The 26,746-nt window shown below is 46.8% G+C and overlaps 1 protein-coding gene across 15 annotated transcripts in view; it reads left to right on the top strand.

Annotated features, from left to right (window-relative positions):
- SRPK2 (SRSF protein kinase 2) overlaps positions 1-24,074 on the top strand; it is a 213,917-nt gene extending 189,843 nt beyond the window's left edge. For 9 of the 15 annotated variants that reach the window (XM_072965195.1, XM_072965200.1, XM_072965189.1 and 6 more), the window contains 9 exons: positions 1,040-1,065; positions 2,519-2,762; positions 3,338-3,820; positions 10,374-10,474; positions 10,586-10,693; positions 15,269-15,338; positions 15,973-16,065; positions 16,424-16,516; positions 23,635-24,074. In XM_072965195.1, coding sequence (XP_072821296.1) covers positions 1,040-1,065; positions 2,519-2,762; positions 3,338-3,820; positions 10,374-10,474; positions 10,586-10,693; positions 15,269-15,338; positions 15,973-16,065; positions 16,424-16,516; positions 23,635-23,819 — 1,403 coding nt within the window. In that variant the 3' untranslated portion in view covers positions 23,820-24,074. The remainder of the gene's footprint in view (positions 1-1,039; positions 1,066-2,518; positions 2,763-3,337; positions 3,821-10,373; positions 10,475-10,585; positions 10,694-15,268; positions 15,339-15,972; positions 16,066-16,423; positions 16,517-23,634) is intronic. The other 6 variants (XM_072965192.1, XM_072965196.1, XM_072965202.1 and 3 more) reach the window with 2 other exon arrangements.
- The last annotated feature ends 2,672 nt before the right edge of the window (positions 24,075-26,746 follow it).

The following is a 26,746-nucleotide window of genomic DNA, read 5'->3' as shown; positions in this document are numbered from 1 at the left end:
AATTGTACTTTAATATTTGAATTACTTTGTCCTCCCCTGAAAGGTCATTTGAATTCTTGCCCCTGCTTCATCTATGTTTGAACATTCTTTGTGTTGCCCACTTCTCTGCAGAGGAGTATGTCATTGCAGGTTTCATGTAGCCCACCTACAGGCCTCAGATTTTTTTTTTTTTCTAGCTTCAGTTTTGTTAGAATGCTTCCTTGTCTCCAGTTAGCGTATCAGTCTGCGTCTAACTGGTGGCTTTAGAATTAGTAACAAAAGACCTCAGGGCGAGAGAAGATGACCAAGTGATTTGAGTATGGCCTATATAGTTTTATTTCTGGTTTCACAGAGCATAAGGGTGGCAGCGAAGTGTGGACGGTGCTTTCACCCTCTCTTCATCTTCTCTCTGCCGTGTCGTGTTGTCAGGCAGGCATGGGGCCTGAAGGGCCAAAGCCCTGTGACTCACGGGGGCTATTGGAAGATGCACCACCTCTGAATGTGGTTTTCTACCGTCAGGGTGTTGTTTAGATCATGGACCCATAGTCTATCAAGCTTTTGATGCCAGCCACGTCTGTTGATGGGATTCCTAGAACATTTGTTGCAGTATTAGATTTACTTTAGTTGTATAAACTTGTGAGATAGTTTTCAAACATAGATATGTAAATTAATAGTTTTAAAATGTGTAAATTAGTTTTTCATTTCATATAAAACAAATTTGGTAGGACGACTGTGTGACATTTGTGAACTCTTTATTTTCTTATCAGTCAGTGCTTTGGAATTGACTGTTGTGAAGTGAATGGGTATTTAATTTTAGATAATAGGAGTAATGGCCCCACGTGAAAAGCTATGGCTCTGCCTCAAGGAGCCAGTCGTTCCTTTGAGTTGGCTAAACTTTCTTTAGGTCTCTATGATTAAGAAGCTCTAATATTTAACAGTTCTTAAAGTTGGATAGCCATTAAAAGGCAGTAGTTATTTCATTTTACAATTCAAATTACCTACATAAAGGTAAGTATGTTTTTCCCTCTAAACATTCATTTTTTGTTTTGTTTTGTTTTAGTGAGCACCGCTCCACAGCAAAAACCTGTAAGTACTTACCTACCTACTTATATTCACCTCCTTGTCAAAACCACCTATTCCTTATTGAGCTTTTCAAATTGTAACATTAATTCTTGTTTCTTGTGCAGTTTTTCACTGAAGAGTTGTTCGGGGGAATGGGTTGTACATTTTTTGTTCCCTTCTCAGTCATCGATGTTGTAATGTATATTAATGTAAAAGACATGTTTATAGATGCCTGGCATTCTTGAATATATAAGAGCTAATGTTTTGATAAGATGAAGTGGTTTTTAGGGCTGGAGCAGTTAGAGCCGTCCCAAATTCTGTCTTTGTTTTTCTCGTGCACTTTCTGGAGTGCTGATGGCTGAGTCTGGTAAAAATGTGAGGTGACAGAGAGAGGGTTTGAAGTGTGATTATTCCAAAAACGCTTTATATCATTTCTGATTTGCCTCCAAGTTACCTGTTTTTCTGAAGCTGCAGTTGTAATTCTTTTCCAGTCAGTAACTAAATATGAAAGAGTATTATCTCTGTGGTCCTGTCAGAGGAAACGAGCTGTTTGGAGTTAAATCCTACCCCAAGGAATCTAAACCGGGCTTGGTTCCAGCAGAGGATAGGATGTATGCATCTTGAGCTGATGGCTCACCTACAGGTTTTAAAAGAGCTTTATGAACCAGAAGAGTTTGGAAGGAAATATGCAGAGCTTCAGAGAGCTGCCAGCAGCCCTCTGTTTGGAATGGACGTCTGAGCACAGGAGGGAGTTGTAAGAGTCAGGCCGCCTGGCCTGCTGAGGAGCACAGTCATTTCCCACAGTTCTGCTGTGGCCTGAGCAGCCCGTTTTGATTATTGATTCTGTAAAAGACTAGAGGTCCTGGTTGCCAGTACTTTCCAAGTCAGATGGCCATGATTGGAGGCAGACTGACACCGTGGCTCTTTCTTGTTTTTCTTTACTTTGCCTGCTCATGTCTTACGGTTCCTGCAGCCTTGGCTGTTGATAATAGCTCAGTGTGTGGGACCCAAACACAAGCAGTGCTGTTGACCAACAATGAGTGAAATACACCTGTTTTGGCAGGCATTTCTTTTTTGGCAGACAGTTGAGTGAGTGTAAGGAGAGAAGAGGGGACGTTGTTACTTTGTGGTCAGGCAGCAGCAAATAAAACTTGCAATAGATTCTGTTTAAAGGCCACAGTATCTCAGCATATTCAGTTCTAAGAGTTTAAAGGAGAAATATTTCGTGGATTTATAAGCTGTATCCATCCCTCTGAGGGCAGCAGCTTGTTGATGTCTCGTTGCTTGATGCTAGCACTGGTTTTTTTTTTTCCGGTTTTACCATATGCCTAGCTGTACTCTGGACCTTGTGTCTGGGCGTGGGATTTTAGTTGAATACAACCTGAAAAAAAGAGTATGTTGGTATTGGCCATGCTGCCAGCACTAGTGCCTTAAAAAGAAGCAAACTGACCTGTGGTATTTTCTTAACATGTTATAGATAGGAAAGATATCAAAAAACAAAAAGAAAAAACTGAAGAAGAAGCAGAAAAGGCAGGCTGAGTTACTGGAAAAGCGCCTGCAGGAAATAGAAGAATTGGAGCGAGAAGCTGAAAGGAAAATAATAGAAGAAAACGTTACATCGGCTGTACCTTCCAACGAGCAAGATGAATACCACCCAGAGGTGAAGCTAAAAACAGCAGGACTAGACGAGGCAGCGGAGGGAGAGACTGCGAATAACAACGGTCAGTGAGATCTGGAGGCAGGGCTGCATGGGAGCCCCGGAAGTAGGGCCCTCGAGGTCAGCTCGCATGTGACCGGGGGCTGCTGCTGTGCAGACACAGGACGGGTGGCCTCCCGCTCCTTGTCGGGGAGCGTGCAGAACTGCGTGCTTCTTGTTTTGTCAGATGAACCAGAAATATGTTAGTATTTCAAGGTAGTTGTCTTAAAAAATGAAAAATGTGTGAGAAATACCACGTCTTTATCATGCTAATGATTGTCCTTCATTCTGTAGTTATGGTTTTACTTAACAATGATGCACTCGCAGACCTTTTCTGAAGATTTGGAAATGGAAGTGCAGCTCTGTTTATACTCATTTTCCCTAAGAGCTCACTTCTCCTGATAAGAATAGGCAGTTGTTTCATAGATGAAAAATCAGATTTAGAAAACTTAGAGATTTTACCCCGAGAGCTAAGAGATGTTTGCTGTAGCACATGAAGTTGGAGTGTTCACACATGTCTCTTGTTGGAGGAGATAAGTGCCGAGTGCACTCTGTGAGGGAGAGTGACACGTTCTAATTCTTACCCACCGACTTTTTAAGGTGAGGCTGAGGACCAGGAAGAGAAAGAAGACACCGAGAAAGAAAACACTGAGAAGGATGAAGATGATGTTGAGCAGGAACTGGTGAACATAGACCCTACTTGGATAGAATCACCCAAAACCAATGGCCATATTGAGAATGGCCCGTTCTTACTGGAACAGCAGCTGGATGACGAAGATGATGAGGAGGAAGATTGCCCAAATCCCGAGGAATATAACCTTGACGAGCCAAATGCAGAAAGTGATTACACATATAGCAGCTCCTATGAACAATTCAATGGTGAATTGCCAAATGGACGACATAAAATCCCTGAGTCACAGTTTCCAGAGTTTTCCACATCCTTGTTCTCTGGGCCCTTAGAACCTGTGGCTTGTGGCTCTGCGCTTTCTGAGGGATCCCCACTCACCGAGCACGAGGAAAGCAGTCCATCCCGTGACAGAAGCAGGACAGTCTCGGCCTCCAGCACTGGGGATTTGCCAAAAAGTAAGTGTCTGCTCTCAGTGGCCCAGGTATCACACCCGTGACAGGTGCTGAGAGGGGAGTTGCCTGGAGGTGGTGAAGTCACGCGTCCGTGCATTAACTGTTTTCATTTTATTGCTTGTGTTCTTGTGAATAAGTAATGTAAAGTCCATTTTTTGCTTCTGGGCTTTCCTGCTCTCTGATACCAGATCCCATCTCTGAGTTTTTTTCCGTCTTCCGAAACTTAGTGACATCAGACATTTGCAGAAGCCTTCCGAGTACAGTGTCTTCCACCTGTGGTTTTCTAGGATATGTAGTTTAAGTTTTAATCTATACTTCCATCTGGTAGTGTTGTATTTAGATTTTGGTTTTTGTTTTGTTTCGTTTCTGTTCAAGGAAAAATGTGCTTTTTCTCTGTATTGAGGAAGAAGTGTCTTATTTCGTTTTTATAGTTGTTCTCAATTATAAGATTCTGCTGTTGAAATTTTAAAGAAATTTTAAAGGAAGTGGCCTGAGTTTAAATGTGATGACGACTTACACAGAACTGATTTTGAGAGTGAACACCACGTGCCATGTTTCTTCCTGCGGCGTCCTAGGGGACTTGGGTAGGCAGACACCGGGCAGCACAGTTGGTTTCTAGTCTGGAAAAGCTCAGCATCCTCCTCTGCTCCATCTCCTGACGACAGTGTTGAGCACATGGTGGGTGAGCTGCTGAGCCCGTCCTGCAGAGAAGGCCGCGCAGCCCTGCAGCCCTTTGGCCCAGGCGGGCAGGAGCCCTGCAGAGCCGTCGGCCACTAACCATCCTAAGGCCGTGGTTTTTGTACTTGGACACGTGCCGCTTCTGTGCACCTTTACTCTGGCCAGAAGCTTTCTGAAAGTGCTTAATAACTTTCATGAGGAAAGTGGTCTCATCTAAGGAAAAACTCGCCTCTGCATTTCTCCTTTACTCTCATTCTACTTCCCCACTGCTGCTGATACTTTTAGTTCCCAAATGTGTGTGTAGGGACCCCAGCTTAGTGTCCTACAGTTTAAATAAAGTTGTCACTACTTGGAGAGAGTGTGTCAGACCCTGGGGTTAAGGGCTCAGTCCCATTGGACTAGCCCTCCCCCCCTGCCAGTCACAAGTCCGTGTTGTTACCTGTGTTTCTGAACGACCAGCTGTAAATCAGAGGTTTCCTTGACTCTGTCCTAGGGTTTGATTAATTTGTTAGAACAGCTGGCAGAGCTCAGGAAGACGGGTCATTTGCTAGGTTGTCGGCTTACAGGGAAAGGATATAATAATGGGTGCGTAGGGAGCGGCGTGTGGGGGGCAAGGCTTTCGTGCTCTCGCTCGACGCACCCGCCTCTGCAGACTCGCACATTCCTTCATATCACAGGCTGGTGGGTTGTTTTTTCTTTTTAATTAACACATCGAATTGTGTGTTACCAACGTTTACAGCTTTTTTTTTTTTGGTGCCAGAATTATCCCCGATTTGGTCGGCGTGAGCCCCTTGAGGTTGTCTCTGAGTCCTTTTGAGCCCATTAGTCTTCCTGTGTTTCCTTGCTCTTCTGGAACCACAAGTCCCAGCCGGAGTCAGACATGTGTCCAAGTGATTTTTGCTGTTAATATTTTTAAATGTTTTACAGTGTGCATAATACAAAGGAACAGTAGTATGCGAAACTTGTAAGCATGCATGTATTGAAATGGGTGTCCACACATCTTTTACAGATCGAGCAGACAGTGGAAAGGTTTAGTAATCCCAAGTGTAGTCTGTTCCGCATTTGTCTTCGAGACATAATAAGAGCGTCTCTGAGAGTGACGTGCTCACTCTTGCTTCTGTACCTTTGCTGGTGCTTTTCCTCCTCGTGCAGTGCTTTCTCCTGTTCATCGTCCAGCCCTTTGGGCTCAGTTTGATTCTCGTGTCGGATCCTCCCCGTGTTGCCTGGCAGGTCCTAGGTCTCTTTCCCCTCTCCCTGCTGGTTGTCCTTTTCCTCACTGCGTGGTCATTGTTCGCTTCCTGCTGTCTTTCTCTTCACTGCCGTGTGAACTCTTTGAGGGTGCTGTGTGTTTTTATCTTCGTATCTGCAGCATCTAACTCAGTGCTGAAAGAAGCATTTTTTTGAATAATGAACTAAGAAATCAGTGATGCCTGGCTATATTCTTCAGCTCTTCCCTTTCTCTGGTCTTTTTCCACTCAAAATCACAGTTTTACTCTGCCCCCCACACACTCCATCCGCAGCACCCTGTTCTGTGAAGATTTTTTTCATTGATCCCGGTCTCTTACCAAGCAGACCTTTTCAGTTATTCAGTCGTTTGTTTGGAGGCACTCAGTTTGGGTTTCCAGCCCAGTCTCTGGATAGCCATGGACAGCCCTGCATGGGAGGTGCTGTGCTTCCTGTGGGGGAAAGGACGGCCTAGCGGCTGGAAGCTGGCCACCTGGTGCTGCAGGAACATGCGGCAAGAGGAACAGGCTTCACTCAGAGTTTGTGTGGAGCCTGGTCATCACAGCAGAGTGTGTACATTAGGGGTAGGAGAGGAAAAGGTTGGGCCAGGATGAGAAGATTGAGGAAGAACTTAGATGCCAGGCTAAAGAATGTGAACTTTTCCCTGGAGTGATGTGATAGCTGCTTGAAGGTTGGGAAGAGGCGGCAGGATTCCTCTAGGATTATCAGCTGCTGGAGCCTGAGCATGTATCTTGGCTCAACCCATCTGAAGGACAAAGGCCCGGGAGCAAGCTGGCACCTGCAAGGTGTTTGTTGAGGCCTGTCACCCTCACCTAGAAGTGACCCCCATCGGCGTCAGTGCTTGGCTAGGCTGCTGGAAAACGGCTCCATACTCATCTCACTCTAGTTCTCACTCCCTGGCCAGTTCCCTGGGGAGCAGCCACTGAGGGCTTTCTGAAGCTCGCCCCATTGCTCCCCGCCATGGTCTCCGGTGCATTTCCACTTAACATAAGCCCAGGGGCGTCACTCTCTGAAGCTGACTGCTCTGTGCAGCTCGTCCTCTGGCCGTTCTCTTCCTGATACCGTTTCCCCTCACCTCCTTCGCCTTTTCCTCACTCATTCTGCACCTCCACACTGGCTTCTTTTTGAAGTTTCTTGAGGGTGTGAACTTGTTTCTGTCTCTGTGCGGTTCGCCCTTGCTATCTCTTCCGCCCAGAGCTTCTCTCCTCCATGCCCTTCATCAGGCCACTCCTCAGACAGGATGTTCCCAGAAAAGGCCTGCCCTGAACATCCTCATCAGTGTCCAGCTCCTTTTCTGCTTTTTCTTCAGAGCATATAGGGTTACTATACGAACCATTCATTTTATTTACTTAATCACCCATATTCCCAGCCAGTGCATGAGTTTCCTAATTTGGGGCATGGCAGTGGAACCTCGTATCTCTTGTTCATGCTGTTCCCAGTGCCAGGACAGCATCTGGGACGTAGAGGGGACGCGATAGATACCTGATGAACAAGTAGGTCAGGTTTGGGCATAGAATCTCCTAGTACCACTGCTTCCTTGGGCTGGGGCTAAACCTCCTGCACATGAAGAAGGTGCTCACGCCTTCCTTGTAAGGCTGTTTGGAACAGAAAGAATCCAGGTGGACCCAGCACAGTGCCTTGCAGAGAAGTGATGACAGCTGTTTCGTCACTCGAGCCTGGCTGGCTGCCATCCTACTAGTTCTAGGATCGCTTTGCAGGGAGTGAATGCGGTGTCACCCAGAGACTGGTTTATCAGAATGACCCAAGGGCCCCAGCCCTCCCTGAAGTGAAATCTTCTCACCTCTCTCCTCCCACTTGATAGAAGCAGAGAGCAGGGGAGAGCTGTGATAGCTATTTGATGGTGACTGAATCAGGAGGTGATCGGATTTCCGGGCAAAGCAAAATTGGTATGAGCACACAGCAAATGTGAGTGCGTTTAAGTGGACCTTTTTGAGTGTTACAGTCAGGTAACCTGTCACAGATACCTAGAGCAGGGAACTCTCACACTGAGAAAAGAAATGCAAACTGATTCTCTTCTACCTCTGTGTTCTTGTACAGTTACATTTTTGAGGTAAGTTGCCTTGTATCATGTGGAATGCATCGTGCACCAGGTAGCCACTTACGTATCTGAACCAGGAGGATAACAGTGTGTCACCAAAGAGACTTTGTCCAGTGATCATAAACGAGGAATATTAAGGACAGAGAAGCTGTGCAAATGGTCCCTGAATTAATGATGGTTCAACTTTATACTTCAGATGTTAAATTGTGGCCTTTTTGCTGGCGGGTGGTAGATGGCAGGGCAGCGAGCGCGGCTCCCGTCGGCCCCGTGATCCCGAGGCGGGGCAGCCCTGACGCTTGCAGCCGGCCTGCTGTCCCTTTCAGGACAGTGCAGCAAGTTACTTTATTATAACATAGGCTTTGTGTTAAATGATTGTACCCAACTGTGGGCTGGTGTAAGTGTTCTGAGTTTCGTTTGGGGTAGGCAAGGCTCAGCTATGATGTTTGATAGGTGAGGTGTATTGAATACATTTTGGACTTATGGTACTTGGAACTTGAGATGGGTTTTTTGGGATGTAACCCCGTCGTACGTGGAGGAACATCTGTACTGAAGGTATGTGATGATGTGTCTCGTGAAGTGTGTCTCCTCTAGCGGAGCTGGGTTACAGGAGGTGTCTTTAAAACAACAGCAGTAGCAGGGTGGTGGCGGGCACAGATCCCTCCTCCCAGTGAGTGCCCTCAGAGCGGCTCACTCACCATCAGAACCAGCAGCTTCCTCCTCTCCCACCAGGCCTTTGGTCTGAGTGATCTGGGGTGGTGGAACCCACCGCTCTGGTTGGTCCTTCACTGAGGAGACTCCCCTCAGAGGGTGGTTGGCTAGTTGCAGGCAGAGTGGGCCCTGGGTCTGGCTGGCCAGGCCGAGCTGCTGCTCCCCCGTGTTTGGTCCTTTTTCATTTTTATTTCTTGGTTGGGGAGGGATGATTCTTTCTCTTCCTCTGTTACTGAGAACTGAGCCTCAGAGGGTTTAGTCATTTGCCAGAGTTTTATAACTTTAAGGTGTTGAAATTTATGTTTGAATCTAGTTATGCAAACCTCAGATTCCATTTCTTGCCTGCTGACTCTCCTCAATTAAAGGACACGAGGGAGTCATCTGGCCGTTCCCATTGCTGACCACCTGTCTGCTGCATCAGCATTTTTATGTTTCTCCTGGAGCTCTGTTTCTCAGCCCACTCCCTGCTCAGTGTTTACCTCGACTCTTTGTGTGGGTCTCTGTGCTGCTGTCCTTATCACTTCTGAATTCCTATGTTTCTTCTCCTTGGCTCATACCTGGCCTTTGGTGAGGCCTCCTGGGAACCAGCATAAAGAGGGACATGAGCACAGGGCAGACAGTGAGAAGGGACACGTGGCCTGGCTGGCTTGGATTGAGCCACAAGCCCGAGGAGCAGGTCTTGAGGGTTAAAACATTGCCAGAGTTCTCTTGCATTTTCTCGCCCCCCCTTGGGGAGCTCTGTGGGTGCCCCAGGTCCTAGGCACCCTGCCCACTCACTGCCCTGCTCACTGTGCATATGGCCTGGCCTGGCCTTGCCGCCCGTGTCGGGTGCCGCACTCCATCACATTGCTGTACCCAAAGGAGGTTCGGTCATTTCAGCAGGGCCCACCTTCTAGTGAACAAAAGGGTGTTTAATGTTCTGCATTGAGCAGGCTTTTCTGTTTAGTCTGTGAGTACCATTTCAGAATTACTTTGAAAATAAAAGCAATGGTCATGTCTCATTCTTTCCAGAAATCCAAGCTCGTCGATCGTTGAGTTTTGATGGAGATGCTGACTCACTTAAGCATTTTCTGTCTGGGGCCTCACCATGTTGTTTTCCTTTGTCGCTCACCCCTGGTTTAACTGCTTCATGCAGGCATGGTCTGGACTTGCCTGAGAAGCTCTTCTGGCCCCACAGCCCTGAGAATCCCAGCCCTATGCCTGCTGCTGAGAATCCTTCAGGGTCCCCTGGGGTTGAGAGTGGCCTGAGTATTGGACACGTTTGTGAGCGACCTTAGGGCCTGGGCCATCTCAGGAGCCTTATGGAGCATTTCTCATCCACAGCTGAGCCAGAATTGATGAGTCCCAGCCTTTAACCTTTATTTGCTAATCAGCCATCATCTAACTCTTGAGCTCTCTGTGCTCACCCCAAGCAGTGAGGAGGTAGGGGATGGGGTCCCAGGTGAACTGTGGCCACTTAGGAAGGCATTGGCCGCCCGTGCAGGGGGCTGTTGTCTCTCACGTCCTGTGTGATGTGCGCTTCTGAGCTGGATGGGCTCCCGTAGGGAGTGGGCACAGGTCTAGTGGGGAGCAGTGGGAGGAGAGGGGAGCCGAGCGGGAATGACCTTGAGGTGAAGCGTCGGGCGTCTAGGAGAAAGGGTAAGGAAGTGTCCATGGGGCCTCTGGCCAGTTTGTTCTCTTGTGAAGTATTTTCCAGAGATGGAGACCAAGAATTTAAATTCTGTTGAGTTCAACTTACAGGATTCCAGGCCTAAATGATCATCCCATCACTTGCTTAGAAAAGGAGACTTGTGCCCAGCAAGTCTTGTGTGCACACGTGCAAACCACTTATCCAGGCACTAACTTCCTGCTGTTTGCTCATGCCAGCAAAAACCCGCGCTGCCGACTTGTTGGTGAATCCCCTGGACCCACGAAACGCAGACAAAATCAGAGTTAAAATTGCCGACCTGGGAAATGCTTGTTGGGTGGTAAGTAGTTTTCTTTCTGAAGCATTTTGGTTTTTATCATGAATTAGAAGATGCTTTTCTCTTCTTTACTGTGTGTTTTCCTCCACGGTAATGCAGTCCGTTCCCTTCCAGCATAAACACTTCACAGAAGACATCCAGACGCGTCAGTATAGATCCATAGAGGTTTTGATAGGCGCGGGTTACAGTACACCTGCTGACATCTGGAGTACGGCGTGCATGGTAAGAACAGCCTCTGCCATTTTCCTCCATGTAAAGGTTCATCCCTTTAACCCGCACGGTGGGGGGAGCCACGCCCGTGCCTGTGGGCTTACTTTCTGACTGTGAAGATTGTGCACCGGGGAGGAAGTGAGGGGAAGGTTGCTGCCTTGGTGTCTGAAGAGTTGAAAGAATCCTTCTTAGGCATGTCCTGAGTTGAGTTTTTGTTTCGGTTTTGGTCTTGAGAGAGACAACCTCGTGCGGCCCTCTGCAGCCCACACCACCAGAATCAGACCCTCCGCTGTGGTGATAAATGACTTCAGGTAACTGTTTGGTTACTGAAAGCTTGCAGGTTGTATGCAGTTTTGCCCCTCACCCAGGCTGTGGAGGAGATGAGACAGCTGTGTCTTTGGGGAAGATTGTGACTGAAAGGTCAGAGCCCTTCTCAGTGGCCTCTGTCGGACCTTACCTCCTTACTGGAGAGGAGAGGAGAGGAGAGGAGAGGATTTCCCCACACTTCAGTGTTTACTCTCTCTTGTGTTTAGCAAAATCCAGAGACTCTTCTGGCTTATTGCTCCAGGCTGTCCACTCCCGTCCGAGATCCTGGTAGCTGCATATACCGTGTCTGACCGTTTCCACAGGGAGCACAGTGATGGTTTTCCTCAAGGCCTTGGGGTGCCGCTTCTTTCTCCCATGTAACCCTCACCATGTCTGCTGCCAGTTTTGCACATCACAACATTGGTTGCGTCCAAACTCTCCCCTTCTCCCCCAGTGCATGTTCTCACCTCCTCCTCACCTGTGAACTGATGAGTGTGAGTGGTCGCTTGTCTGTAAGCCAATTTCAGTTTCTTTCTAGGCTCTTTTCCCCAGCCAGTTCAGCACCTTCCTCTTAGTGGGCTGCCCTTTGTAGTCCTCTGTTGGAAAAGGGAATGCGTGTGTCTGTTGCTTCCAACAGTGTTTCATACTTTTCTTATTTCGTGTCATTTTTTCTCCCAAATTCTCCTGATAATTAAATGAAGGGGCATGAGTATAAAGCTTAGTACTTGTCTTCTCACTGAAAAAAGCGGTGCAGAATGAATGTAATTGTCCGTTGTTCCAGGGTTGTTGTAAGCTTCTCGGGTGTGCTGTACTGTGTGTCCTCTGATGCTCAGGTGGAAGCACTGTCAGCAGGTCGTGCTAGATCAGTATGAAGAAAGCACAGGTTACCATCTTTCACGTTCACATGATCAGAGGCAGCCAGTGTGGCCCAGTAGGTCTGAAACGGTCTGCCTTTCTATTCCCATGTTGCTCTGATGTGTTAACGCCAGAGAAGACTTTAAATTAAGTTTTTCATTAAGTTTCAGAAACTGAGTCCTTGCTGTGCTAGGTTTAGGAAAGAATGGTTTAAAGAATCAGTGGACACACGATGGTTCCTTTGACGGTAGGGACTGCTGTGAGGATAGGACCTGACTCCCTCTGCGTGCACTTTACAACAGCTGGAGCTGCAGGGAAGGGATGTGCTGTTTCAGGATGTGGTGAGGTCAAGGCTTACTTGTCCCCAGGAACACAGAAGGGGCCGTACCAGGGCTGCCCTGAATTAAACTCTGAGAACTCTTTCAGCTCTGAATCCTGTGTTTCTAATTTTGGGTGTGAAATTTTGGTGATGTAACCAGAAAAATAGGGCAGGATCACAGATGTAGTAGAATAATGGGGGAGCTGTCAATGCAGTTTTATCCCAGGTTTTCTGCCCTACCTTCCATGAGATAAGGTTTTGTCCTTCTGCAAGTCTCCTGTCCTGCCCACCCCGGCAGCTGCTGTGAACGGCGGCACCAACAGAGAGGGAAGACCTGTGAGGAAAAGCGTTCACTCTGCCGCCTTCCGAGCTCCCCCCCCCCGCCCCCGCCGCAGTGAACCATGAACTCGCGCGGTGCTTCTAAGAAGTTTCTTATGAAGTGTTTTTTAATCGGATGGTTGTCATAAGGCTGACTTCCTGAAAGTGGGGATGGAACAAGCCTTCACTCCTGCCCCAGACCCTCCTGGGGGGCCATGGCTGAGTCAGAGAGAATCTAGGGAGGCTGAGGCAGTCCTCCCCCACCCCTATCCTTCTGTCGAGGTTTAAATGTATTATAGTATATTAACTTCATAATACCAAGCTGCAGTCAGGCTCCCGATCATTCTTGGTGGTAAAGCCAGGGTCCTTTGCTATGAGCGGTATCAAATCTTACGGAGACTCCAGTGAGATGGGATGGGTAGCCGGTACCCATGTTCACTCCTGAGTGTCTTTGCTGCCTTCGGGGAAGAGAGCTTTTACAGCCGGACAGGGATGACAAAATGAGGCACAGTAGCTGGGATATGTCAGTTTGTGAGTCTCTCTTTTCTTGAGCTTTGGAGCCCCTCCAGATGTTGTATGATCTAAAACTGCTGTGTGGGCCGAGGCGTTGGTTCCTCTGTCTGCGTGTGTCAGAGCCCTGAATAAGCCTCTCTGCAGGCCCCATGGTGAGCCCCAGGCAGGGCCGCGGAGTCGGGAGCCAGTCTGACAGGTTTCACCGGCCGCCTTCAGCACTGGTCACATCGCAGAAGGAAGAGGTGACCTTATTTATTCAGAATACGGTGCTTTGTCTTGGGATGGCGTTGCAGGAAGGGGATAAATGGCCTCCCTAGAACCTGAGAACAGAAGCCAGTCCAGGGGCAAGGCCTCTGAGAGGACTGGGTCGAGCAGAGAGGGCAAAACCCAAAGTTCCCAAGTACTGAAAGTAAACGATGATAATCAGGGTCATACGTAGAGTCACTTACTGGGTTGAAGGCAGTACTCTTCCATGATTCCGTAGCTGCTGGCATAAAAGCAGGTGGTGAAGTACATGTTCTCACTGTGAGGTGTGCTTGCCTGTTGTCCGTGTCCTACTTGTTAAGAAATCTCGTTGCTCTCCAGAGAACCAGGGCCTGGCAGCACGGCGGGGAGCCTCATCTCGCCTCTTCCTTCTGTCTTTCACACCATTTCATCGATAGGCTTCTTTGACCTAAATATTTTCTTGGAAATACATGAATGCTAATCAAAATGGTCATCTTTCAAAGAACATGCAGCTGGCATATCTTCTTGTTAGGTAAGAAATACATACAACCAGATTGAAATGTTCTTGAAAATTAGTAAGAAGAGTGCGGGAGGACCCAAGGAAGGTAAAGAGCGGCTGGCGTTCTCCTTGGATTCATCATGTGGCTTCCGGGGTCTTCTTTCCCATTAGGGTTTCACCTTTCTCTCTTGCCTTGTGTCTCAGGCAAAGAAGACACTTCTGGCCATTCAGTGTGTAATCCACTTGTTCCTCTGGGATCTGTGGCCAAATGTGAGGTTTTCCCCTGACCTGGGATTGGCCCAGCATCTTCCTTGTTCATTGGGTGGAGAGGGGAGGCCCTGCGGCGCCCGGACAGCCACTTACTCTGCGTTGAGACTTGGCACGTCTGGGTCCTGTGCAGACCCAGGTCTGCTTCAGGGCAGGGATCCTGAGTTCAGGAAGAGGATGGCTGGCAACAGGCTTGTCATCCTGTTCCCTCTTTTCCTTTTTGGAAAAAGAAAAAAAAAACAGTGAAGAGATGAGCTGAGGGGACCCACCTTGGCTTGTTGCGAGAGGCCCCACTCAGGCCATCCCCACACTCTGATCTTCGACAGGAGAGGATGGGCTGATGCAGGAGTGGGGAGGGCAGTGCCTTGAGATGCATGGGGGTAGTGCCACAGCCACTGAGCCACAGGCATCAATGAGCTGGTACCAGGCCTCTGAGGGCCTTCGGAGCAGGTCTAATATACAAGAGAAGTGAGCATGGAAAAAACCAAAAAATGGGAGTTAGTTATTCTTTTTTTTTTTAATTCATTTAAATTCTTATTTAAAACGTGTTTTTAAAAAAACATGGTATTTGGTCAACAGAGCAATAGCAGTTGCCATCTTTATATATTGTTACCCAAGTTAAACCCATGGTCCTGAGATGTTTTTGTGAAGGAGGGAAATAGACTCACGGGCAGAAATGGAAACAAATGTCCCTCCTGCCCCCCAGCCCCACGCCTGGCTTTCTGTGGGGGCGACCGTGTAATCAGGAAGCCTGGTCTCCTTGCCAAACTCAGAGGCTCTGCTCGCTGATCTGGGTCCCCCTGGCCCCCGGGGGACAGAGCAAGAGGGGCTTCTTTTGAGGATTTCCTTTGGTTGTGCCAGAAGTGAATAAAGTGATGATGAGATGCTGGAAATAACCCCGTTACTGAGACGTGGAAGGCTCTGCTTCCGGAGAGCAGCAGCGCCCGCCACCCAGGGCGCGCCAGCCCGCGGGCGGCGGGCAGGCTCGGGGGCCAGACGGGCCGGGCCCTGGGTGAGTCCTCATTCTTCCACTTAGGTTCGCGTGCAGGGCTCCAGGCAGGCCTGCACACGGCTGCTTCCTGCAGAACGAAGCAGAGAGATACAGGAATATTTCTGAAGCTTTTTTGAACTTTCGGGAAGAAGGAAAACCTGGTGTTGAGCCCCTTTAGGAGGCTTTTTGGTTTAATTCGTATCCTCATAAAATGTAGGTCTTTTGTACCAGATGAAGCTGCTGGCTGGGGCCGGTCTCTGTGAAATGCTTAGCATGTCATCTGTTGTATCCTAGGCATTTGAGCTGGCAACGGGAGATTATTTGTTTGAACCACATTCTGGGGAAGACTATTCCAGAGATGAAGGTGAGTATTGCTGCCTGCTGAATCCCTCCTTCTGAGTCTCCTGAGAGTCCTGAACTTCCGGAGAATACTGTGTTTTTGTACCAAAATAGGACTGTGTTTTGGTTTTCAAACACCAAATTCAAATGCTTTCCCTTTGAACTTGAAGCCCCTCCAGTGACAGTGAATGGGCAGCGCCTCTTGGCATAGGTGACACTGCAGGGAGCCCTTGGGCTTCAGCCTGCTCCCGTGGGCCCGAACCCAGCTGGCGGGAGGGGACAGGCCGCACAGACGCGAAGCCTCTCCTTGGTCCTTTTGTCCACTCATCACTGCCCATTTCTCTGTTCTGTTGGGGGCTGAGTTGAAAACCAAGGAATTCTGGCTTGAATTCCATCTGCAAACCTGACCATCTCCATGCTTATTTGCTTGCTATGCTGCGGTGGCCTGGGGTGAGCTGGCGTCAGTCCTTGTTAATGCTCCAGATGGTTCCTGACACCTGCCAGTCCCAGAAGCCTCTGCATGGATGTGCTGCAGACATTGTTGATTTGAATCTATTTCTGATTTTTTACTAATTTCAATTTTCCCCCCTCTTTTTTTTTATCCCATCCTTCCCTTTCCCCCTCCCATTCCCGTATCCTTTTTTTTCTCTCCTCCATAGACCACATAGCCCACATCATAGAGCTGCTAGGCAGTATCCCAAGGCACTTTGCTCTGTCTGGAAAATATTCTCGGGAATTCTTCAATCGCAGAGGTAGTACCTCTTCTTTTTGAAAAGCGCCACGATGCAGACAGAAACGGAATAGCAGCTGCCGATCGTAGCATAAATGCTGACAAAGGCATTTCTGCTAAATTCCCAAAGCAACCCAGCAGACTTCCTATGCTGATTTCCAAGTTGAGAGGGAAGACTGCGTTTGGCCGTGTGCTGCGGTCACCCTGTGCGTCAGCCCCCTCTCTGCGGTGGCCTGAATCCTGCCGCAAGGGCAGAACTGTGCTCTGATGGTTCAGGTGGCCTCTGTTTCTGTCTGCGCGGGCGGTGGCAGTGTCTGCATGCAGTGTACTGATTAAACTGTCGTGTGTTTCTGTTTTGCTGGCAATGTTTCCCAATGCAGATCACATAGCATTGATCATTGAACTGCTGGGGAAAGTCCCTCGAAAATACGCTATGTTGGGGAAATATTCCAAGGAGTTTTTCACCAGAAAAGGTAACGGTATTTATGCAACACTAATTTTCAGCATAATACTCTCCCAAAAGGAGAAATTGTGCATTCACGTTTAGGCAGTGGAGAAAGATCTGGACTTTTACCACCAGGGGATTCTGCTGAAGAAAGTGCTCAAGAAATAACGAACCATCTGATCTGTGGAGTAAGAATTTTGTAAGAAAACAGCGTTCCTGAAATCCTTTATCTCCTCCACACCTTTCTTTTACTTTAAGCACCAATCTGTGTATTCATGTATTTATAAAAAGGAGTTTAAGTGACTTTTAGGAACCGGCTAGAGTTAACCTTTGTATTTCACACATTGTTCCTGGAGCCGAGGTGTTTTTGCAGTGGAGCAGAGGTGGCCTAGAGCCTGGACTTAGTGACCGTCCATCTGCGCCCTCGGACCTGTCTGAGCTGTCTCTGTGGGTAGGGTTGTGGGCCTTTGGAGCCCTGTGTGCCTCACATTCCTGTAAATCAAACTTTACTCTCCCTTACACTGCCTCACACTGTATTACAGGTGATTTATTTCATATTTTAGTTCTTGTTGATTTCCCTTCGTGTGACTCAGAACAACCCTTTCTTTGCTGTGAATAGTCCCTGGTAAATGATCAATTTAAAAAAATACCCAAAAGCTCCAGGGAGTTTATTTTTAAAGAATGCCCCCCACCCCCCTGCTCCATGCCATAATCTTTCGTGTGAGCATAAATGGTCCTTGTAATTCATGTCTTTTCCAGCTTAGATTTTTCTTTTATTTTTGGAGGTGTTGTAGCACCCTTTAAAAAAAGAACTTTTTAAAGTTGATGGGAGCAGAACTTGGAGTTTGTAGAAATTTCTGTAGGTACTAGATAGGCCATTTCCTCTGCTTTAGCCAAATTTGAATAACCAGTTTGATTCTCTATTTTCCTGTGAGATAAAGAATTCTTGTAGAGTAATAACCTTTTATGATACACTATGATGACGTTCAGCTAACCAGTCCTGTCTTGTCTTTTAAATCCCACCTCCCTGTTTATGCACACGACCTGCACACCAGCCACGCCGAAGATGGTGGTTTCTTGCTCCACCTTCTCAGAGTGCGCTGACCACAGCCCTCAGCTTTGCTTGGACCAGCCCGTGCATAACCTGTGAAATAAGTAACCAGATGCAATTGTTCTGTCATTTCCTTTTTAAAGCTTATCACAAGGGGAAAAGATTGTCAGGGAAGAATTTTCTTCAGACTTGTATCAGTTTTGTTTTTGAAAATTTGGTCTTCGACACTGGGTGATCTGAGCAGGTACAGAGATCCCCTCACCACACACAGACACTCACACACAGTCTCAGGTGGGGATAAGGGCAGTAAGGTGGCTTTGCCGTTTGAGAACAGTTGAAGCAAGGAAAAGCTCTGGATTTTTATGGACTGGGATTCAGTGTGACTTGGGAAATAGTGTTTATTTTAATCGTTCTTCCACATTTCAGTGTCTTCAGAGCTTGTGGGAGAGCCTGGGCCTCCGGAGCCCTTGGCTGGTGGATGACCTGCCCTTGGCCATAACCTTCAGCACTGTCTGATGGGGGCTTGGTGGGGAGGGTGGCCTGGGGCTACCAGCGTCATCTTTAATCTTCATGGAAGTAGACAGCAGTATTGGCCTGCGGTGCTCTGCAGGGGACAGGAGAAGGCCCAGGGGGGCTCTGGACCACAGCACCTACTCCTCTAGGGAGTGGGCTGTGGAAGCCTTGTCCCCTGACTTAGGCACCAGGCATGGGGAGGAACAACAGCCAACGAAGGCACACGAGGGTGTTCCCTCTAATTGTGCTGCCCTGACCTTTCCTGCAGCAAGGAGCCGTTTAGAATGACTGTGCTCTGTGTTCCTCTGTCCTTCGTGGGTGAGGTACCAGTCCTGCGCACGTGGGAAAGATGAAGAGGGGCAGAGGAAGGGCCTTGAAGGGTCAGGTGAAGTATTTGAAGGCACACCTGCCTGCAGCCTGTGGCCTGGTTTGCTGCTGGAGTCGGCTGCTCTGGGCTCTCTCGTTCCTGTTAGGCTTTGCCACTGGCCTGAGCTGCAGGCCCGAGGGTGGCACCACTGAGGGCCAGTCCAGCGCCAGCGGGGGCTTGGACCCCCTCCTCACGCCTGCTCTGGGCGTCCTTGAGAGGATGTGGTAAGCGACGCCTGAGGGACTGGCGCCAGGCTGGGCGTGCGGAGGGCTTGCCGTTGCGTCCCCACGTCGCTGTGGCCTGTGCGCTTCAGGGCCGGGTGCGGGGTTCTTCCTGAGGAGCTTGTTAGAAGGTGACCCGCAGGGCGCAGTGCGTCTGGAGCCTCGGCAGGGACAGACCAGGAACGTCTGCACTCGGTGTGCCTGTGGTAACTAGAGTCCTTTCCCTTTTTTGGATGATTAGGCAAGAAAGCCCCTAAAATGACCGGGAATTGGGACTTCATTTCTTTCCTGATTATTATTTATAGTAACTGGAGATCAGAAGGAATTTAGGGTCTTTGTGGGAGTGACAGGAGTAATATTACGTGAGGAATGAGGACCTGTCAGCGAAGTCGATTTCGCCGTGTCCCTCAGGGTGCGGTGGGTTTTTGCTGCACTGAAAACGTGTTTTGGTGTGCTGCTGCTGGGAAGGAGTGCGAGGGTACGTTTCAGAAATTACAGGACCTTGTATGTCTTCATTTAAATTTTTTTTTAAATACCTTTCTGCCAGAGCTGATAAAGAGAAAGGCAGGATGGAAACTGCTGTGAATTTGCTTCCGTCACATTGAAAAGCAGTTGGGACAGACGGAGCAAACAGCAGGTCTGCCTGCCCCTCGTCCTACTGGGAGGGGAGCAGGTTTCTTCCCCACCCCGAGGTCAGAGAGGAGGAGCAGGGTCTGTGTGTTGAAGCTGAATATCAAATGCAGCTAAGTGTCATCTTGTTGCTTACAATTCAGAGTAAAATGATACTATTTTCAATTATTTCTTGGTCCAGGCATTTTAAAATTGAGCTGGATTTTTTGGCAGGGAATGTAATTACTGTTCTCACCCGTTAAGGTTTCATCTGCTGGTTATTCCTTTGGATGTGGGCATTAGCCACCAAAGATGATTAAGAAAGACCATCTTGACTGGTGTGTCCAGGTGTGGCCCAGTAGAAATGAGCGCCTAAGGATTTTGTCCCTGTCCTGTCCTGCCGTGGTCTGCGTGTCTGTGTGGTCCCTCCACCCACTCGTGTGGAAATCCAAAGGTGACCATGTTAGGAGCAGGCTGTTGGAAGGTGGGTGAAGTCATAAATGGGTCTGGTGCCTTATAAAGAGGTCCAGAGAGCTCACTCACCCCTTCCACCGTGTGAGAACAGAGCAGGAAGTCTGTGACCCGGAAGAGGGCTCTCACCTGCCCGCACTGGCACCTCCAGGACGGTGAGAAAGAAACTTGTTGTTTATAAGCTACCTTGTCAGTCCTGTTTTGTGATAGCAGCCTGACCGGACTAAGACATGAACCTGGGAAGGGAGTGGTCCTCCAGAGGGGCCCCAGCCCTGAGGTGGTGGTGGGAAGAGGGGCATAGCCAGGGGCACACCTGACTCACGGGTGTTCTGTCGACCTGTCAGAAGCTGTCATGTTAGTAAAAATTGCTGTATTGAGAATGAAAGTATGAGAGGAGACAGCTTTAAAAAGAAAGAAAACTGTTTGATTGTGGATGAGGGCATTAAGTGTTTTATAATCTATATAAGCGATATTGTGTATCAGGCCAAAAACTTTCTTAAATACAATGGAAAATTTCAAAGCATGTGGGGAACTTCTGTGTAGCCCAGGGACTCTTTGCAGGACGGGCTCAAGATAAGTGATGTCGGGTAGAAGGGAGGGGGTGGACAGAGAACTGAGGGTGAAACTCAGGAGCTGGGTTTTAAAAGAGACACCATTCTTAATTTCTAGTGTTTGAGATGAAACTTGCTAGAGTGATTGTAACTGATCTCCAGAATCGTCTAAAAATCAACAGTCTCTCATTTCTGTGAAGAGCCCCTTTGTGGGGTTTGGCCCACACAGTCTGGGCACTGCCTTCACTTGATTTTCTTGGCTTCAAGTTGAAACCTTTGTCATGGCATTTCCGCTGGTGCAGGCAGTGAAGCCGGGCAGATGCCCTCTTGACTTGGACCAGTTGAGGAGCTTGTGGGGAGTCGGGCCTGGAAAGGGTTTGAAAAATTAAGATGGTCGCAGTCAAGTGTTCAGTTATTGGCAGTTTGTTTCAGTACAACGTAATATCTTGGTGTATTTTCCTAAGAGAAAAGATTGTCAGGGTAAAAGATATTTTTACAATAGGAGCAAGTAATTAAAAATTATTGTTAAAATGTTTTGTTATCTGGTTGTTTTATTTTTGTTTTTATTGTGTGTGGTGGAAGTGGAGGTGGCTGTCTTTGTTGTGTGTTACGAGTAGGGCTGGGCCATTTGAGTGGACCTGAGACCCTGGCTCCTTGGAGGGACTTGTTCTTGGTGTTTCTGACAGCATATGCACCAGCCTGGGAGCTTAGGGGTTGTTTCAAGTGACCTTTATGACGTGTTACAGGGCAGCGTTTATTCTTATCACTGAATTGAACATAAGAATTTGTACGTATGATCGTAGGGCCTAGGTGAGTGTAATTCCTGGTTTTCTTGGCATGATAGAGTTTCCCACCTAGATCCACAGTCCACATACTTGTTCTTTGCAGAGGCAGTTTGCTGCTGTTACGGTGCTGTATTACTATGCGTTGAATGCCTGCCGGTACTCGAACTACTTGGCGTATTGCGTATTTTCCTATTACAGACAGCGTCTTTGCACATACAGTTTTTGTGTGGGATTACCTGGTCAAAAGTCTGTTAGATGCTTTAGGATTTTCTTTGGAAATGTTTTTTTTTGGTTTATAGTGCAGCTGTCATGGTAAAGTGTAGCTCTCGTCATGAAAGATTGTACTGACTTGCTGCCTGTTGGTGGATTTTAGTCACTCTGAGCACTGAGCCCTCGGGAGTAGATCCCTGTGTTCCGAGCAGACTTCTCAGCAGTTTTTCTCATTTGCAATCCTGGGGGGTGTGTTTGTCCGAGATGAGAATGTCTTCTCCGCACAGAGCTGGTTTTACCACGGGAGGCGTGTGGTTTCTCAGTGTGCTCGCACCTTGCTCTGGTAAGATCAGCAGTCACTGTAAAAGCCATAGAGCTGTGTTAGAGAAAATGCAAAAAAATAAAAGAAACAACCATAAAACAAAGCTGGTGTTTAGGGGCACCTGCTTTACGTCCTTGTGGGCACTTTGACAGTTACTTCTGGGATCATACGTAGTACATGGTTTTGACTTCTGTTACTACTGAGCTTGTTATCGTATTATTTCCCCCTTGTTATTAAGTAACATTAAATAGTACTCCTCGAGTGGATGTACTGTGGCTGTTTGTTTTTTTAACCACTGTTCTCCAATTATAGAGCACTTACAACTTTATAAGTGTGTAATTTTGCAGTGAGCATATCTGAGGGGAGGTGGTGGATGCCAGCGTTATTTCTTTAGGCTGAATTCTGGAACTGGAATTTCCAGGTTAAAGGGGTGAACATTCGCTGATGGCTCACACTTTGTTCTCACTGAGACTGTTTCCTGTCCCGGGAGGGAAACTTCCTTCTCTGAGCCGGCGGGTCCACCTGCTTCCTGAGGACAGAGCTGCCCTGCGGTCTAGAAGCCACACTTAACTCCGTCCCCTGCCCTCACGTGGGAGCCAGAAACTTACTACCTGCTGATGGTTTCTGTATTCGGCATTGTGTTTACGTCATGATTACGACTCTGTAGACAAACCAGTTCATGAGAATGTGCATTGAAAGTCTAGGCTAAAAGGAAAGGTCATTGTGGGGTGGAGTACAGGTCGTTTTTCCCTTTTGCTTTTGTGATTTTCTGTGGCGTTTTTATCTTCCTCATGATTAAAGAAAGAGGAAGGGGTATGTTCCTACACTGAGTTGAATAAATGGGTGAAGCAGACCAGGCCTCCTGAGAAGACCTTTGTAAGCGCAGGACTGATTCTCTGTTAACGCATAACACGCACAAATTCACCTTGTTGGTTAAGTTACAGCAGGTGCAAGAGGAGAGAGGAACCCACCCTTGTGCAAGGGCGCCTGGCAGGTGCCTGCCTCTCAGCTGCCGGACGCAGGGCTCTGGCCAGCCTGGGCCCGGGGACCTGGGGAGTGGGGTGCAGTGCTGTCTGCGGGGACTGCGGGCCGGACACTGAGGGCACCGGGGAGGCCTGTTGATGCGCATGTCCTGTGTGGCATCCTGTGAAAAGTTCTAACAGGCACGGAAAATGAGTTATTCTTAAAGATGGTCAATCTGTCCTTCTGGCAGTTTGACTTTAAAATAACCACTTTTTCCTTCTGTGAGAAAGGCTGTAATGGATTGCAGACCATTTACTAGCTTGTTAGTTACTCTGTAGGTCAGCCAGGGCTGCTCATAACCCACACTTTTCTTACTGCAGTTAGCACGTTTTGAAAAGTATAACTTCAGCACGTTTGAAAAGTATAATTGATGTCCTGATAGCATAGACGTCACAGCAAATGTGGACAGGTGAATGGTACTTGATTTGGGTTGGCCCTAGAGCTGTGCTGACCGGTGCAGTAGCCGCTAGCTACATGTGGCTGTTTAACGTGCAACAAATTAAAATTAAACTTCTGTTCCTTAGTCAGACTGTCCCCATTCCAAATGCTCAGTAGCCACATAGGCAGCTGCCACATTAGCATAGATACAGAACATCTCTCCCATCACAGAAAGTTCTCTCGCCCAAGCACTGTTCCAGTGGAAAAGACTTTTCTTTGCATAGTTACCTGCAGAAATAATGGTTCAAGGAGTTTAAATAAAGCTTAAAGTTTTTTCTAAGCAAATTTGCAAATTGCAAAAAAAAAGAATCCAAGGTGGAGTGAGAGTGCCTCAGTCTTAGCAAAAGTAAATATTCTGAGCATCCCTAGCTCGCTCTGCTTAAAGAAACTAAAGCTGGTACAGATGGACCCCTGCTTGCATTCCCCAAGCCCGCTTGAAACATGACACAGGCATGTAGACAGTTTACAATTATCCTGTGTGTGAGAGCTGGCCTGCGGTGCCGCCTGGTGTTGAGCAGGTGGGTGTGTGCGTCAGTGAAAGGCGCAGCCTGGGAGCGGCCTTGACGCTGCCTGTCTTTCCCGTAGGAGAGCTGCGGCACATCACCAAGCTGAAGCCCTGGAGCCTCTTTGATGTACTCGTGGAAAAGTACGGTTGGCCCCATGAAGATGCTGCACAGTTTACAGATTTCCTGATCCCGATGTTAGAAATGGTTCCCGAAAAACGAGCCTCGGCTGGTGAATGCCTCCGGCATCCTTGGTTGAATTCTTAGCGGATTCTGCGCACGAGCGTTCTGAGCTGGCACGTGTTGTCCAGTGCATTGGCCCTAAAGGGGGACTCTCGCTCTTTAACAGGATTACAAGTGAGCTGGCTTCATCCTCAGACCTTTATTTTGCTTTGAGGTACTGTCGTTTGACATTTTGCTTTTTGTGCACTGTGATCCTGGGGAAGGGCAGTCTTTTGTCTTCAGCTTAGTAGTTTACTGACCCACTTTCTTCTGGAAACAATAACATGTCTCTAAGCATTGTTTCTTGTGTTGTGTGACATTCAAATGTCAATTTTTTTGAACGAAAAATACTTTCCTTCTTGTGTTTCGGCAGGTTTTGTAACTATTTATGAAGAAATATTTTAGCTGAGTACTATATAATTTACAATCTTAAGAAATTATCAAGTTGGAACCAAGAAATAGCAAGGAAATGTACAATTTTATCTTCCAGCAAAGGGACATCATTCCTGTATTATAGTGTATGTAAATGCACCCTGTAAATGTTCATTTCCATTAAATATGGGATGGGGACTCAAATTTCAGAAAAGCTACCCAGTCTTGAGTGCTTTGTAGCCTAAGTTGCATGTAACAGACTTTAACTGCTCCAAGGAGTTGTGCCAACTTTTCATTCCATGACAGTCCTTTTGCATTGGATTTTAAACAAAGTGGCTCCAGGTTTTGTCATTCCCTATATGGCACTTTAAAGATAGAAAACACATGCTTTTTATTCTAAAATACATGATAGTGTAGCACTCCCATTCGTATTTTTGCATATTTTTAATTAAAAATACTTTTAAGGAAAAAGAGCAGTTTCCCTTTAAAAATGTGGTGGCCTGGTACCATGTGGTGTTGCCTCCTCCAAGCACTGTTAAGTTAAACTCTGCATAGATTAAATTGGACAAGAGAAACATGTTCAGTGTGTGGAATGAAAAAAAAATACATATATATATGGGGGGGTGGGGGAAGCTCGCTTGTGTTTGTCTAGAACTAAGGTATGTATATGTACAATTTGCAGCACGGTGGGCAGAACACTAATATCTCGGAGGTAAAGGTGATTGCATTCATTCCAGAGACAGGTTTTATGTGAGGCTACAGCAAATTTTACTAGCTTTTCCATTGTCTTTCCACATACTGAAGCTGAGAAAATGATTTTCCCTTTGCAGGTTGCACACAATTTTGTTTTATGCATTTCCTTAAAATTGTAGAATCCTGGACACAAACCATAGTAGGCAATACAATTTTAGAACGTAATATATAGAGGTACATTCAGCCTTTTTTAGAAATCAGTGGATTGAATGTCGGGTTTTTTTTTTTTTAATTTTACATTCTTCAAGGTGCCTCTGTTTTCTTGACTTCGTCCATTAACATTTATCAATATGCCTTTGCAATAACTAGATTGTGAAAAGATAACAAGTATTGTAACAAGAATTCATTGTTTGAGGTGCTTGCAGTTGTAAGAATTAAAGTGTTTTGGGTTTCTTTCCTCCCCCCCAGATATTACCTTGGTCATTGGCCTATATTTGAAGTGACAGAATCGACAAAAATTTGCTATTTTTAGTGTAGTGTCACCAAAACTAAAGGAAATGTCAACATTCCTATTGCAGGAGATACAGTTGTAGAACCATTCATTAAGGTTTATTGTGAGTAAATTGTTCGTTGCTTTGTAAGGTGTCGAAGACAGGTCTAGAACAGATGCTGTCAGATAGATGCATTACCTAGAATTTCAGTGATCCTTTTTCATTCATGTTTCATCAAAAGCATACTAATTACATTTTGTTTGATCATTGCCAATTTTTTCTGTTTTCTTTTGACAGTGTTGACTGGGAGGGAACAAGGCACGCAGTCCTCTTAGGAGTTAACATTAAGTCATATCGCTGTGAGGTGGAACATACTGTTCATTTATGACATGTGCATGCTCAATTTTGCTCTTGAGGCTGTAGGTTACCATGTAGGTTCTGTGGCAGATGGCGGCTGTAGACCAGTGATGCCATCCAGTTTCCACAGGAACCGTCCTCACAAGAACCAGAGTACATGTATGTCTTCTCTAAGTCTGTAAGAATTATCAGGGTTATAAGCACACTTGAATGAAATTTGTCTAATGCAGTTTTGGCTCATGTTCAAAAATAATCTAGATTATTATGAATTATGTAAGGATCTGTTGCTTAAGCTAAAATGGTTAACTAGCTTACAGTATAAAAGCAATTGCTCTCGAAGGAATGTACGTTCATATTACTTACAGTACGGTTTTTAGCAGATTCTTGGTGGCTTGATGATGATGATTGCGTAGAAGCTAAATGAGAACAACTGGTTATGCAGAACACTATGGCCAGCTCCGTGATTCTAGTTGAATGTCCTGTCTTTTCCTTTCTCTAGTCCATGTGAAGTCTTCATGGAAAATGACAAGCAGGGAATCACGTATGTGATTATAGCAGACTCATAAGCTGGCTATCTGGAAATTAGACAGAACTGTGCCAAGGCAGAGAGAAACAGGATATAGGAGCTTCAAAAAAGCATAAACTTTCTAGGTGAAAACTGATATACTAACTTGTTTCTTCCTGTACTTGGATCATCCATAACTAATTAGGATAAAGTACCCCTTCTACTTGGGCAGAGAACTTCAGTTTGTATTTATAGGTGAAATTGCTTCTTAAATTCCACTGTTTTCACCCATTTTCAGATTCTGCAGTTTACAGAAAAGCTTCTGTATACATTATTTATGTAGTGGGCAAATCTAAAAGTATGAGGAATTAAAAATCTTTAGGATAGTCCTTTTAAAGAGGTGTGAATATGGACAGTTCACTGTGCTAGTTAACTATATTTTGTGTTTGAAACTGTCAAGGGACCGATGATGTAAAGCCATTTCGCCTTGGACAAGTGTTTCTTCAGTGAATACGATAAGTAGAATTCTGTTTGATAAATCAAGGATGGCAAAA

Source organism: Vicugna pacos, chromosome 7, assembly GCF_048564905.1.
Source record: "Vicugna pacos chromosome 7, VicPac4, whole genome shotgun sequence".
Taxonomy (NCBI): Eukaryota; Metazoa; Chordata; class Mammalia; order Artiodactyla; family Camelidae; genus Vicugna; species Vicugna pacos.
The sequence above is the reverse complement of the archived record's forward strand: the minus strand, read 5'-3'. Positions and strand labels throughout refer to the sequence as shown.